Source organism: Thunnus thynnus, chromosome 2 (genome assembly GCF_963924715.1).
Source record: "Thunnus thynnus chromosome 2, fThuThy2.1, whole genome shotgun sequence".
Taxonomy (NCBI): domain Eukaryota; kingdom Metazoa; phylum Chordata; class Actinopteri; order Scombriformes; family Scombridae; genus Thunnus; species Thunnus thynnus.
In genome coordinates, this window is record NC_089518.1 from 11599298 (window position 1) to 11612843 (window position 13546).

General features: G+C 38.6%; 1 protein-coding gene across 1 annotated transcript in view; it reads right to left on the minus strand.

The window, feature by feature from the left end:
* The window catches only part of txnrd2.2 (thioredoxin reductase 2, tandem duplicate 2), a 29358-nt gene extending 16307 nt beyond the window's left edge, over positions 1 to 13051 (minus strand). The window contains exons 1-11 of the mRNA XM_067603066.1: positions 12938 to 13051; positions 10119 to 10184; positions 9963 to 10019; positions 9695 to 9839; positions 8756 to 8830; positions 7130 to 7208; positions 6542 to 6604; positions 6181 to 6251; positions 1847 to 1866; positions 1342 to 1433; positions 1076 to 1250 (exon numbers count right to left, since the gene is read on the minus strand). Of these exons, the coding sequence (XP_067459167.1) occupies positions 1076 to 1250; positions 1342 to 1433; positions 1847 to 1866; positions 6181 to 6251; positions 6542 to 6604; positions 7130 to 7208; positions 8756 to 8830; positions 9695 to 9839; positions 9963 to 10019; positions 10119 to 10184; positions 12938 to 13013 (919 nt within the window). The 5' untranslated portion in view covers positions 13014 to 13051. The remainder of the gene's footprint in view (positions 1 to 1075; positions 1251 to 1341; positions 1434 to 1846; positions 1867 to 6180; positions 6252 to 6541; positions 6605 to 7129; positions 7209 to 8755; positions 8831 to 9694; positions 9840 to 9962; positions 10020 to 10118; positions 10185 to 12937) is intronic.
* Positions 13052 to 13546: the final 495 nt, after the last annotated feature.

Consider the following 13546-nt stretch of genomic DNA (forward strand, 5'->3'; position numbering starts at 1 on the left):
TGACATTTAGTTCCTATTATGGGCCGAGCTCCAAAAACACAGGATCCTACATCCCATAATGATATTTAATATATTTTGTTAGCCCCTTGTTGCCTGTTAAATGCCAACATCTTTCAGATTCCCTGCCCTCAGTTTGCAATACATGCTTTCTTTTTTAAATCTGTCATCTTCAAATCCAAGCTGAGATAACACGATGACATCATTAGGGTTATTTTTCAGACTGTAGAGTCTGTGTAGAGCCACAGAGGACATTGCACAACTGTTTTCACAGGCTGAGTAGTATTCTTGATGACAAGTAAACTGATCATTATTTGTAAAAAAATCAGTGGAGAGTCCCTATAAAGATGTGCTTTATACAAGAGACTCATTATTTTTATATCCAAACCTGTATTCAATTCTATTTTGGCCACTTGGGGACAAGTGCAACAAACTCTACCTGCCAAGTACCTTGAAAAACTGAGTGCAAGTATACTGAGGAGAACTGGTGCTGTTTTAAAGGCGAAGCGTGGTCACACCAAATATTGATTTGACTTAAGTTTCTTCTGTTTACTGCACTCTGTATGAAGTTAATTGATGAATAAAAACTATTCATGGCATTATTTTTTAAAGCATCCTCACTTAACGTTTAGTGCCTAAAACCTTTGCACAGTACTGCAGGCACTGGTTAACTGTGATGTGTAATATCAGCATGTGATATAAAATAGATTATATGTTCTGTTTTTGATGGTTGATGTTTCTTTACTTTACACATTGCACATTCTGAGATTTCAAATCAACCAGGAATAGTCAGTGCAGGAAAATGTAGCAATAGGTTTAGGTACATGATCTCAATTCTGATAAAAATAGCAAGTCGCAACTTAGATTAAAGTTATGTTTCCTCAATCATCAGGCAGTCGCACTGCTGGTTAAGGGTAATGGAGAATGACAAGTCAGCACTGGTGCAGACTTGCTTTTGTGGAGCAGGTTGCTAAAATATTACATTCTACATTAATGTAGAGTTAATGCAAGTTAATTTCAGATTTATGTGAATTAACCCAGATATGTGACACACACAAACTTGCACGCACACACTCACCAACTGCCCACAACACAGTATCGTAGGTATCCTTGTGTTCGTTGCCTGTTTGGATGTCAGTCCAGGTCACCTGAAAGGCTCCTGAGGAGAGTTTGTCTACTCTCTTGGGGACGCACTTCCATGCAAACTTGGTTCCATAAGCCTCCATGTAGTCTGTCACTAGACCTGCCATTTGCTGCACAAATCAAAGGCAAATACCCACATCAAACATGACAAAATCACTATCATGATGTCCAAAATATAGACTGTAGCACAGGGAGCCATACCTGATCAAACCCCCGGAGGGCAATGCTACGAACCATCACTGTGGTGTCCAAGCCGATGCCTGTGAGGAACCCTGCACACTCCAGAGCCACATCTGAGCAACAGCAGGTTGAGGATTATAGTGTTTTTATTGAGTTTCATGTGCAGTAGCACCTGATGTGTGGCCATAAAAATAAATACTGACATTCTTGCACACCAAGTAGCTCGCTTAAGAATAAGGTGAAAACAGTCAAACAGCAGCATTTAAACAAGATAATGGATGAATTGTATTTGGAAAAATATTTGTTTTGTAATGATTTCCTAAATGACATGTGGATAATGTATTTCACACTCGGTGTATTTGCAGATATGGCACATTGAGTTTAAAACAAATGCTAAGAGTTATTTGTACTATTTCACACTAGTCTGATGCCAATGTTAAGTTTATAACATCACTCTTCCTCAACTGATCACCAGTGGACTCGTGCAGTGGCTCCATTTAAAAGCTCTCTGGCAGACAAAGGATACAGCTGGCTCCGACCACAAGCCTGCAAAACACAAATAAAGAGAAGCTCTTTAGCAGAACTAATAATACAATCAAAATACAGGTCGTCTATATGACAGTCAGTCTATGCAGTGCACTTTGGCCAAATAAAACAAAGCAAGTCCAAAGCTGAAAATGTTTACTTTAAATCCTAGAATTAGAGAGGTGATGAATTATAAAACTTCATAACCTCTGAGGGAAGTGAAGAGGTGTGAAGAAAATGTAGAAAAAGGGGCCAGTAAAAGCTATTTGTGTGTGTGTATAAGTGTGTGTGTGTGGTCCAGGTGAATCACACTTCAAATCCAACCCTGAGATCTATGATGTTGAGGAGGGCTAATTGCTAGCGTTTAAGCTAATCCCTGCGGATGGGGTGTGCCATGTTCAGGGCTCAAGTCCACACATCAGCCCGCTGAGTGAAGCCCATCACCCGCATGGATGAGGCCCCTCTCTCTCCCTTGTTTTTACCGCTACAACCCAGACCTCCATACCTTAGGTCTGCTCCACCTGACAGCTCGGGGTGCCTGCAGCACATCCTGCCCTTGTCCTTGCTAACATTAACCACTAAAAGCCCCAGTGCCCATCCTCCCAATGTCTGTGTAATGCACAGCTGCACTTAGCACGTATTGTGAAGTGGCTTAAAGAAGATTAGGCAGAAAGCTTTAGCTTGATTCTACACTTTCATCACTGAGAAACTGTCTCCTTTCCTCTACCCTTTCTTCTTCCACATTGTGTTTGATTGCATTTCACTCTGTTCTGGAGTCTGTACAGCTGCAACACATTTTTCTACCAGCAAAACAGTTTATTCAGCTTCAATGCAAGTACACTGAATGTAGATACAGTTACATAACATATATCACAATCCTGCACATACCAGCTACACAAATAAGCTTGTATCTTCTTAATGAGTAGAACCTTTGTAACATGCATTCTGTTCACCAGCCTGGGGACAAACCTAGCATATACCGAAGATAAATCAGAAGCATCCAAATTAAAACAGGTCATGTCCATATGAGCATTTACTATACTGTAAGTACCATTATATCCAGCTTATAATGTACCACACATACTGTACAGTAATATAATTGCATTCACTGTTTAGGTAAGATCAGGAGAATCTAATCTCTGACAGTCTTGCTTTAACGACTTGATTTTATAGTGTAGTCAGTTCAGCATATCTTCAGCATATCATATCTTAGCTGCACAAAAATATAGAAACATCAATCCATTTTCTGCTCTCCGCTTTGATTTTCATCTATGTTTGACACAAAGTGCCATGCTGAATTAAGGAACATAACAGAGGCTTAAAACACTCAAAACTATAAATGTGGGAGTTACTGAAGAATAATAGTAAGGCTGGCTGGTCCATACGTGTGGTTATTGTGTGATACAACTCATTTTTTATGCCAGCTGGACTCTAATCTGAGGTAACAAATTGGACAAGGAGCCACAAAACAAACAGACACATTATAAAACTCTTGAGACTTGGCCCCTGACAGTGGAGTGGTAGCGTGTGGTTGGGAGCTCTGGCCAAGACTTCACCGTCTGTGGCTGCTTGCTAACCTTGAGCAGTTCTTCAGAAGCTTCAACACAAATTAAAAAACACACTGGATTCGGATACTCTTGTGTGTCTGTCGACAATGTGGGTAGGTTTTGTTGCAAAAAGCTTGATGTGAGTCCAACTTTGATATTTTTTATTCAATGTTTCTTACATTTCCTGATAGCGTTTCCGTTTGACCAGTCTCATGGGCTACAGATTAAAGTCACCGTTTTGGTTTTTAGTCTTGCCAAAGCTACACGGGCTGCATGACAATGTAACAAAGAGAATAGCTTGAACCACGGGCCATTTGACCATTAAATCACACAACACCTGATTCATTTATTTTGTCTAGTAATGTTTGGTTTAAAAAATGCAAAAATTCTAACTGCAGATCTGAAAAACAGACTCCAAGACGCCTGTCAATAAGCACAATTTTACATTTTAATGCCAAAATATTTTTCCTGTTCCATTCTTGTCAGAGCAAGATAGAGACACACAATTACTAATAATGAAAAACAACAGAACTGAAATCTGATCAAAATGTTTAATTTTTCAAGAGGGGCTTTTCATGGGCAAGCAGTATTATTCATTAATATTGATCACCGATACAATAAATAAATAAATAAGAACTGTATTTAAACAAACTGCAACATTTCCAAATACTTATCTGAAGTAGATGACATTTAACTGGCCTGGCATTTATCAAACCGATATACAGTATGTGGAAATGTAGCAGTGTATGTTGTTGAACTATATATTTTGATGGGAGCACGTTAACACTTGAAGTGTTATATTTCCTACATTTTTAGTAGAGTAAATGTGCTGTAATGTAGAATGAAAACACTTCCCTATAAAATGGCTATATTCTGTGTTTTAACAAGAAGTGATTGTTTAATTACACAAACTTCATGTGTTATGCTTTGTTGAGGCATGTGTGTGGCAGGGCTGCCTAGTAGCTTACAATACTACAGTACTGAGTGTTTTGTTGTGAGCATGTTGGCTAGTGTGAGACATTTAGTGACTCTGTTAATGGTATTATTTAGGCACAGGAATGAATTTATGTAAGAGACCCTGTGAATACTTTGTTTATGCATGACCATATATTCTTTTTCTGAAAGAATATCTTAATTTGTTTTCTGAAAATTTTCTTTATCCTTTTGGGATGTTAGTGAGCATATAGGCACTCTTCCCTCTTTTTGTGCAGGACTTTTTCCTGGGAAGACTCAGAGAGCATTGATGCAAGAGAGACCCTAACAATGCTTTTGTTTCTCTAAAATTGCAAGCAAGTTATGCTGCTGAAAGATAATTATGGGTTGTGTAGTCCATTACAAAACGCAACGCAGAGTTAGACCCACTACACAATCCTACATATTGCTCCAACTCACTGGCACGTGCTCAGTGCTGTCTCCTGCTAACATGATGATGGCAGGCAGCTCCGGGCTTCGGCCCCGGGGCCAACTTTGTTACTCAGGCGTGTATGTGCTCCAAGGCCCATTAGACACCCATCACTCGCCTGGACCCCCTCCCACTCTATCCCTGCCTGCAGAAACAGCCTCTCGGACCTCACCTGCACAGCTGACAGCTCTGCAGCACAACAACATTACCAGCTCCGACTAGTGTGTGTGGTTTAGTGCCCTTATAGAGGAAGCCAAAGCTAACGCTATTTCACAGCTAGCCACTTTCTGCCTCCAGGGAGTTACAGGACTCCCACTCTGGCATCAAAGCACTTCCTGAGCTCAAGTGGTCTCTCTGAGTGGTTAATTCTGCTTCGTATACAAAGGTGTTTTGTTGAATGGGTGAATGCTACAGTGGTAATTGTTTAAGGATGGTTACAGTGCACTCACCTTGATCATCGCTGTCCACAAAAAAAGACTTGCTCACTATGAATGATTTTGTATTGCCACCAAGTGGTCGAAAAGCTGAATAGCAGACTACTGTACACATTTTTTGATAGAAAAATTATTAAGGAACTGATGATCTTAAACAAAACAGACAATGGAACAAGATGCTCTAAAGCCAGTGTCAAAAAATACACCAGCACTAATTATCAGCCAAAACAATCAAAATCTGCATTTAAAAAAAAGAATGTAAATAAAGACAATTAAAAACCCTGTGCCGATGCAGGCGAAGACAACCTAGATTCATAAATAGCTTGAATATCGGAATAATTATTTCCGCTTATCTGTCACCATGAAGCAAACAACCACTGCAACCCAGGTATACCGCAACCACTAGTCACCGTCTACGGGTTGTGCCAAGAGGAAACGTCAGGGAAAGACCAATTAACCAGGTGATGACAGGAGCTAAATGGCTGGATTAAAGGGCTTGTTCAGTAAAGGTCAGGATGCACGCTGCTAATCTGAATCATGAGGCGAGGACAGGCTGACAGGAAGAGAGAAAAACAAACTGCATGTCACTGATGAATGATTACAGTGCATGACAGCGGGACGTGTCGTGTCAGCGAGTGAGGTGGCATGGTGGGAAGAGCAAGGCATTAATACTGCACAGGTTAGAGGTTCTGTTTCCATTGTATCTCATTGTGTAGAGAGTGACGACAACTATCCTACCTGTGTTAAAATGTATGCATATTCAAGGGTGATATCATTATGTTAGGGGTGAAGCAGTAGCCAAATTGTTGCGTCAAGGTTCACTGTCATGTCAGTAAAAAAAAAAACAAAAAAAAACACTGGTAGCAGGATGGAAAAACAAAAACTGATTGCATCAATTTAATATAAGGTGTGTGTATGTGTGTGTGTGTGGGTAGGTGGAGGGTGAGCTCACGTTTTTCCAGGTGACTTTTTTAGCCAGAATATGTCGTCACTGGTGATGCCGTGCTCCATCGCTCCCGGGATCTGGAATAAGAGTTAAAGCTTTGAACAGAACTAATAAGCTATAAATCAACTATGGACAGATCTATCAATAATGTTCAACAAAACAAACAAGGAAAGAGGGTGTGTTAAGGTTGGTATGTGTGCTACAAGCAGTATAAAGCATGCAAACAGTATTATAATAAATCTCCACTTCAGTGGTTTTAGATTCTCTGTCGCTGTAGGTTGTCATTTTCTCATTTGTCTACAAACACACACTGGCAGACAAAGACAAAAACATCCTGGGGGTGAATGATGAAAACAGTGATACTTACATTTGTGGGGTACTTCGGCCGTCCACCCGTAGCAATCACAATATTCTTGGCAGTCAGGATCGTCTGTATGAGAGGGAGGAAAATTTTGAAGTAACAGGCGTTGTTCATATCCTTCAAAAAACAAGGAAATGTCAAATGAAAGCAAGTGGTCTCCACAGTATTCTGCATTAAGGTGATGATGGAAACACTTTAAAATCATTGAAACAAGTAACATTGCTATCAGTAGGAATGGGGGCATGCATAAGACTTTGCACTTTAATTTATTGATTTAATAAGAAGCAGAAAGAAACATGAAACTTATCTAAATGCAGATATTTAAATTTATTAAAAGGAAAAGAAAACAAAATAGTAAAAATAGAAAGTGCGAGCAAAATCAAAATTGTAAAAATATAAAAAATTGTAAAATATGTATAAAAACATCCTCAGTATACAAACAAAGGATGCAAAAAGATTTCACTTGCAAAAAATGCAAGTAAAAACCAGCTACATAAAACAATGTAAAACATGTTTTAAGAAGTCATTCATAACATTTTTAAACTGATTTGCAATTATCAATTTGACTTCCTGGATGTATAAATAATTGCCCACCTCTTTCCCTGCTTTGGAAAGTCCTTTGACGGTGTGTTCATCCAACAGGCTTCCTTTGATGTTCAGATATTTCACCTTCCTGCAAAGCAGAAGATAAACAGCTGGTTGCTGCTGGCGAAGCATTACCCCATTGTCATTCCCTCTCCCTCTGATTATTAGCTACTAATTCCTACTGTTCACATCACTGCACACTACATCTTTTAATCAGAAAAAAAATATATTGAAAAAAATTATGAAAGAAGAAGTTACCAATAAAACCATTACAGGGCTGAACAACAGAAGAGGTTCTGTAAGTTACTATATTCTCTTTTGCCATGAAGAGGACGGGGGATGTACAGTAGATTCAATGCTATTATCTCTTTATGGATCAGTGTCATACATACTGAGTATATGCTTTGACAGCAGTTTCTATGGACACTTTAACTGTATAATTAAGAAATCAAGCTGACCAAAGCCTCGGTTCCCATTCAAGAAGTAAACTACTGACATTTTGCAGCCGCCTTTCAAGTCTACAGAGGGTGAGGCTGAGTGAACTGAGCCAACAGAGATTGCATTTTTATCGTAAAAATGTGTATTAGCTATTTTATTTATAACTCATTCCTTCTTGTTTTCAATTAATGAACTCAAATTTGAAATGACAACTAAACCAAAAGGGAGCCACAGTGTGTAAAATATATATACAGCATTAGAGAGTGAGTTATTGCCATGTACATAACACTGGACTGGAAAATGGAAGTTAAATTCAGTAATAATAATTTTTTATATTAACATACAGTATTTCATTCAATTTAAACTGTACATTTTAATTTTTGTTTTTAATTAATTTAAGAATATCTTCTTAGTATAAGCTCAGTATGAGAAAGACATTTTAATTCAAGCAATATACAGACAGTCTTTGTTGACATACTGTATCTGTACTCACAACTGCCATTTTAAATATTCACCTGCTAACTGCTAAGTACCACTCACACCAAGTTTATTGCTTAATTATTACTGATTAAAAGTAGGACATTCATTTAACATCCGTTCTCATTTATTAGTATGTTTGTAATTAATAGGCTGAAAGCTCCCTTGGTTTATTGTTCATTAAAATCAAATTAAATCGTATCAGGATCATTACTAATATGCTGAAGCAAAGGATCTCATTCAATTCATATTATTGCAGGTGAAGCTCGGGTACATTCACACTGAGGTTAACACCTGTTTGCCCTCCAGCCAGCTACTCAATCAACATGTGGTCGCTGACTATCAATCCTTCAGCTGTGTGTACCAACGGAAAGGTACAGCCTTCAGCAACTCATGCCATAAAAATGAGCAAAAAGTTAAAAAAAAACAGACATCAGAGTAAATAATGTAAGATTATTTTACGGAAATTTCAGCTTTTGCCATAAGTCGAACATACACAGCACTAGAGATTGACTTAAGAAGCCAGATTGATATTTTTACTCCTGGTAGGTGGTAAGAGCCTGTGAAAAAAACAGTATCATGGAACATTATAAATCCCTACAGTAACTTCTTAATGTCAGATGAACCAACCCTCAAATCAAATGGGAGGAGTAACTCCCTAATTCCTACTTATTTTACTGTCTTTAAATTGATTATCAAATGAAAGATGATGTCACTTACTTGTCCTGGAGCTGAACTCGGTGACCCCAGTTGAGAGACCGGACGTGGTTTTGAACAGCCTCTGCCATGGTGGCCCTGGAAAACACACAAGAGGTAATACTATGAACCACGGCTGTAAATAATGATTATTTTCATTATCGATTTATCTGTTGATTATTTTCTCTATTCACTGATTAATCGTTTGGTCTATAAAACATCTGAAAACAGTGAAAAATTACCATCACAATTTCCTATAGCCCAATGTAACATCTTGAAATGCTTTGTTTTGCCTGACCAACAGTCAAAACCCTGCAAATTTTCCATTTACTATAATGGAAAACTCAAAAATGCAGCAGATTCTTATGTTTGAGTGCATTCAAAAACCTGGAACCAAACATTTGGCATTTTCAGCTTAAACATTTCTTAAACATTTATCATAACTGTTGTTGATTAATTTTCTGTCAATGGACTAATTGTAGCAGCTCTAGTATAAACAGACCAGACCACTGCAATTCTGAACTGACATGACACAGCAGAAAAGATGTTTACTGTGGGTTTGTTGGCTCACATGCATAGTTGAATGAGGGGAACCAAAAAAACAACGAAGCCCAAACAATAGCTGTTAGGCCATCAAATAAAAAAAGATGGTGAGCTGTCTCATATTCCCTTATGGACTGTGTAGAAAAGATCATCTAAAAGGTTATGAATGAAATGAGCAAGGTGAACAGAGTGAACAATTAAAGCACTATGTGTACCTTTGGGAGAAATGAATCACATCATTCCCATTCAGAATTAATGTTCTAACCTCAAGTAATGTCTTTTGTTCTATTGCAGTTATGTCACTAGATGGTGCTGTTGAGCCACTCATTTTCAATGTTGACGGTGTCTCAGCATGAGTATCACTTCTCCTTTAAGTTGATGAGCCACTGTCGTACAATATTGGACTTGGTTTAGACCTACCAGTCATGGCAGATTGGCCCTGAGATCTGCCAGCCATACTTCTTAGCATCTTTGACTGCAGCGCCAAGTAGAGCAGCCTGATGCATGAGCTTCTTAGGAATGCAGCCAACATTAACACACGTGCCACCAATACCCCACTTGGTGCCTGTTTGGAAAAGAATTTCTCACATACTTTACGATGGTGTCTTTGAATCTCAATTCCATGTTATGTTGAGTGGAAATTTGTTTTTGTAATTTTGTAACTGACAACACAGAAAATGTATCTTACCTTTAACAGATGGCTCCACATAATCTAAAACAGCAACTTTCTGTCCCAACTGTGCAGCTGTAAACCACAAATATATATCGTCAGGTTATTATTAGATAGAAATCACTGTGCAAAGCATAGAGGAACATTAAGCACAGACATTTGAAAAGATCTCACCTTCTTTGGAACAGGCAAGCCCTCCTGACCCACCGCCAATAACCACCAGGTCATAGTCATACTTCCCTGCCATATATAAAGTTGTTAAGATAGAGTTAGATAGCTTAAAATGTCATAAGGAAACCACACTTAAAGGGAAAATTCACAGTGAATATGATGATTTTTTAAAACTATTAAAACAATTATTTTTTTAAATTGGTGCTCTATGACTAGAGCAAACTGAGAAAAAGGCTGTAGATTCCCCACACTGCTCTTAAGGGAGAAACCTACAACAACCAGAATGCACTGCACACATCCCGTCCAATCAGACTGACTGACTCTACTGACATTGTGTTTATGGCCAGCAGAGCAGCCGTTTAGCAAAGACTGAGCCGTGTTATATCTCTTAACTGAGTCTTATTTTCATTTACAAAATGTTTTTCCTCATTGAGTCTGGATATATTGTACCGGTGTGCAAACTTACTGAGCTGCACAGCTGCACACAAGCCAGAGCTGCTGATGGACAGTAAAAACATCTCTGAGTCTGCCGTCTCCATTTGAGCTTGTTTTGGGAAACAATCATGGATGCAACCAAAAACTTTCTTTTACCTATACTTGACGACAAGGAGCTGGACCCTGGATTGTGCTTAAGCTGGATGCAGCCGCAAAAGTTAACTTCCAGGTAACTTAAACATGCAATGTTTAGAATTTAGTGGCATCTAGTGGAACAGACTTGGCAGAAATGGAATATAATAATTATAAGTGTGTTTTAATTAGTGTATAATCACCTGAAAATAAGAATTGATGTGTTTTCTTTACCTTAGAATGAGCCCTTTATATCTACATAGGGAGCAGGTCCTCTTTCACGGAGCCCACCATGTTGCACCACCATGTTTCTACAGTAGCCCAGAATGGACAAACCAAACACTGGCTCTAGAGGAGATCTTTCACATTTTTCGTACGTTTCACAGCCACCATAGGTTCTCCAACATGCTTGGAAGGGGAGGGGGAGGGGATGGGTATTCAGTTTGTACCAATCTGCAACCTCAAAGCCAGATGCCACTAAATCCTACACACTGCACCTTTAACACAGTCATTGTTCACTGTTCTGTATTCAGAGTTAAAGTCCGATATAATATTCTGTCAGAAAACTAAGTCAGGAGTTTTCAGTCTGTGTCCATTCTCTCTCACGACCCTCATCGGTCACTAGTCGATGCTGCAAAGCTACCCCGGCTGCAGCGCCTATCTTTCAGCTGCAGCTGTAACGTAGTTCCAGGGGTCCCTTCCTCTACCACACTGTTATCTGATTCCACAGCGCAATATTCGGCCTTGTAACATGAAACTAGTGTTCTTCCAAATATGCTGATATTTAAAGTATTTAGTAGTACGATGTTTTAGTGTCTACTTCTCCCTATCGCTGGTGTAATATGGTAGGCGTAGTGTTTCGGGAGACCCACATTTGACAGTCCTTAAAGGCACCACTACAGAAAATGACAAAACATAGGCTAGTTGTAGAAGATCTCCTCAGTCCAGTGGGCTTTTGCTGGCAAATGAGCAGGGAGCTCTGGGTGCAGGCAACATGGAGGGAAGTTAAACTTTGTTCATTTGCATACACTACCCACATTGTAATGATACAATAATGGTTGAAAATTGGTTAATTTCCCTTTAAAGGATATGTTCACAATTTCTCAAGTGTATCTTAAAACAACAGTCAGGTGTCCATAAAAACAGTGAAAGAGGTTTTCCTCGCTGTAATCATTCCTCTTGTTCACACTGGCTGTTAAAAGATCCCCTTCAAATGCACTTTCAATGTAACTGATAGGAGCCAAAAATCTGCAGTGTGTCCACACAGTCATTTTGTGATGAAAATGCATTTAAAAGTTGATATGAAGCTTATATGAGGCTTCGGCAGTCAGAGTTAGTCATATCAAGTGGATATCTGCTACATTTACAGTCTGTTTTAGCATCAAATTCGCTCTTTGTGTTTCCATGTTGAGCTGAAGTGGAAGTATAGTAACAAAAAGAGGGACTTTGACACTAAAAAGACTGTGACATTGAAAGATATCTACTTGATTTGACTCATTTGGACGACTGAAGCTTCATATTAGCTTCAGATAAACTTTTAAATCCATTTTTGCACAGATGGAGGACTGTGGATTTTGTCCCCCATCACTTACATTGTAAGTGCATTATGAAGGAATATTCTAATGGTCAGTATGAACAAGAGGAATGATTGTGTTCATTTGGACACCTTACTGTTGTTTCAAGAAACAGTTTCAAGAAAGACTGAAAAAAACTGTGAACCTGTCCTTTAACATCATTCAAACGCTTGGCAAATTCATTTGGATTTACTTTTGTGATGTGACGCAGTAACCTTCTCCACTTCCTTTCAATATACACCACAAGTCACTATATTTACACTAGCGTTTATTTAATCTTAACGTATCGGTTTTTAATGTTATTCCCGTCATATTGCTCCTCTGACACGGACGGCAGTTTCTATAGTTTAAACTAATTATAAATGTAGACATGGTTAGGCTACTTGTTTGTCATTTGAAATGGACCTCAGCATCCACAGTGCGTGGGGCACCATCGAGTAGTGCATCAATTAAGCAAAGAGCTTTAAAACAGCACATTTTTAAAATGAGTTTGGCTTAAATTAGCTTTCAATTCATTGCCTTGTACCTCAAATATAACTGTTTGACGACAGAAAATCCCCAAATTGTGGTAACATTACGCCTGTTTCTCCAGGTGTGTAACTAGCTGTGCGCTGACAACACCTCCAACTGTTCACACAGGTCCGCTCCATGTTTCTATACAAGAACACAACGTCACGTTACCTGTCAGGTTTCTTGTCAAAACATGCAAACAATTAGTCCTTTTCCACCGGTGTCTGCCTCTGCAGAGGGCAGCCATGTTGTTATTATGAAAGGACCCCGGCTGGGTGTGGGGTGTGTTCAGAATTGCCTGAGAGAAATTTAAAATAAATAAATAAATAAAAAATCAAACTGTCACTCGACTCACTGCTTAGACGTAGGTTAAACTTTGATAACAATAGCGGTATATTCTGTGATTAAGAAACAGAAACTACGGATTAGTCATTTTTCTTCTGTCTTTAAAGTAATACTTGGTATGATATGTATGATTCCTCTCCCCAATTTTACCAGAAATAATGTTACATTTGGAATCACAATGGGGGATAAGAAAACTGAATTTCTGTTGAATACTTTATTTATTTTGGGTAATTTTTTATCCATAAATGTAAATAGAGAGAGAGAGAGAGAGAGAGAGAGAGAGAGAGAGAGAGAGAGAGAGAGAGAGAGAGAGAGAGAGATTTAGCATTCACTGAGGTATATGAAAAAGAAAACAGCGAAAAAAAACCTATTGAACATTATTGATGCCTTAGAGTTATTAGAAGAGACCCCTCAGCAATTTGATTCTATTTTATT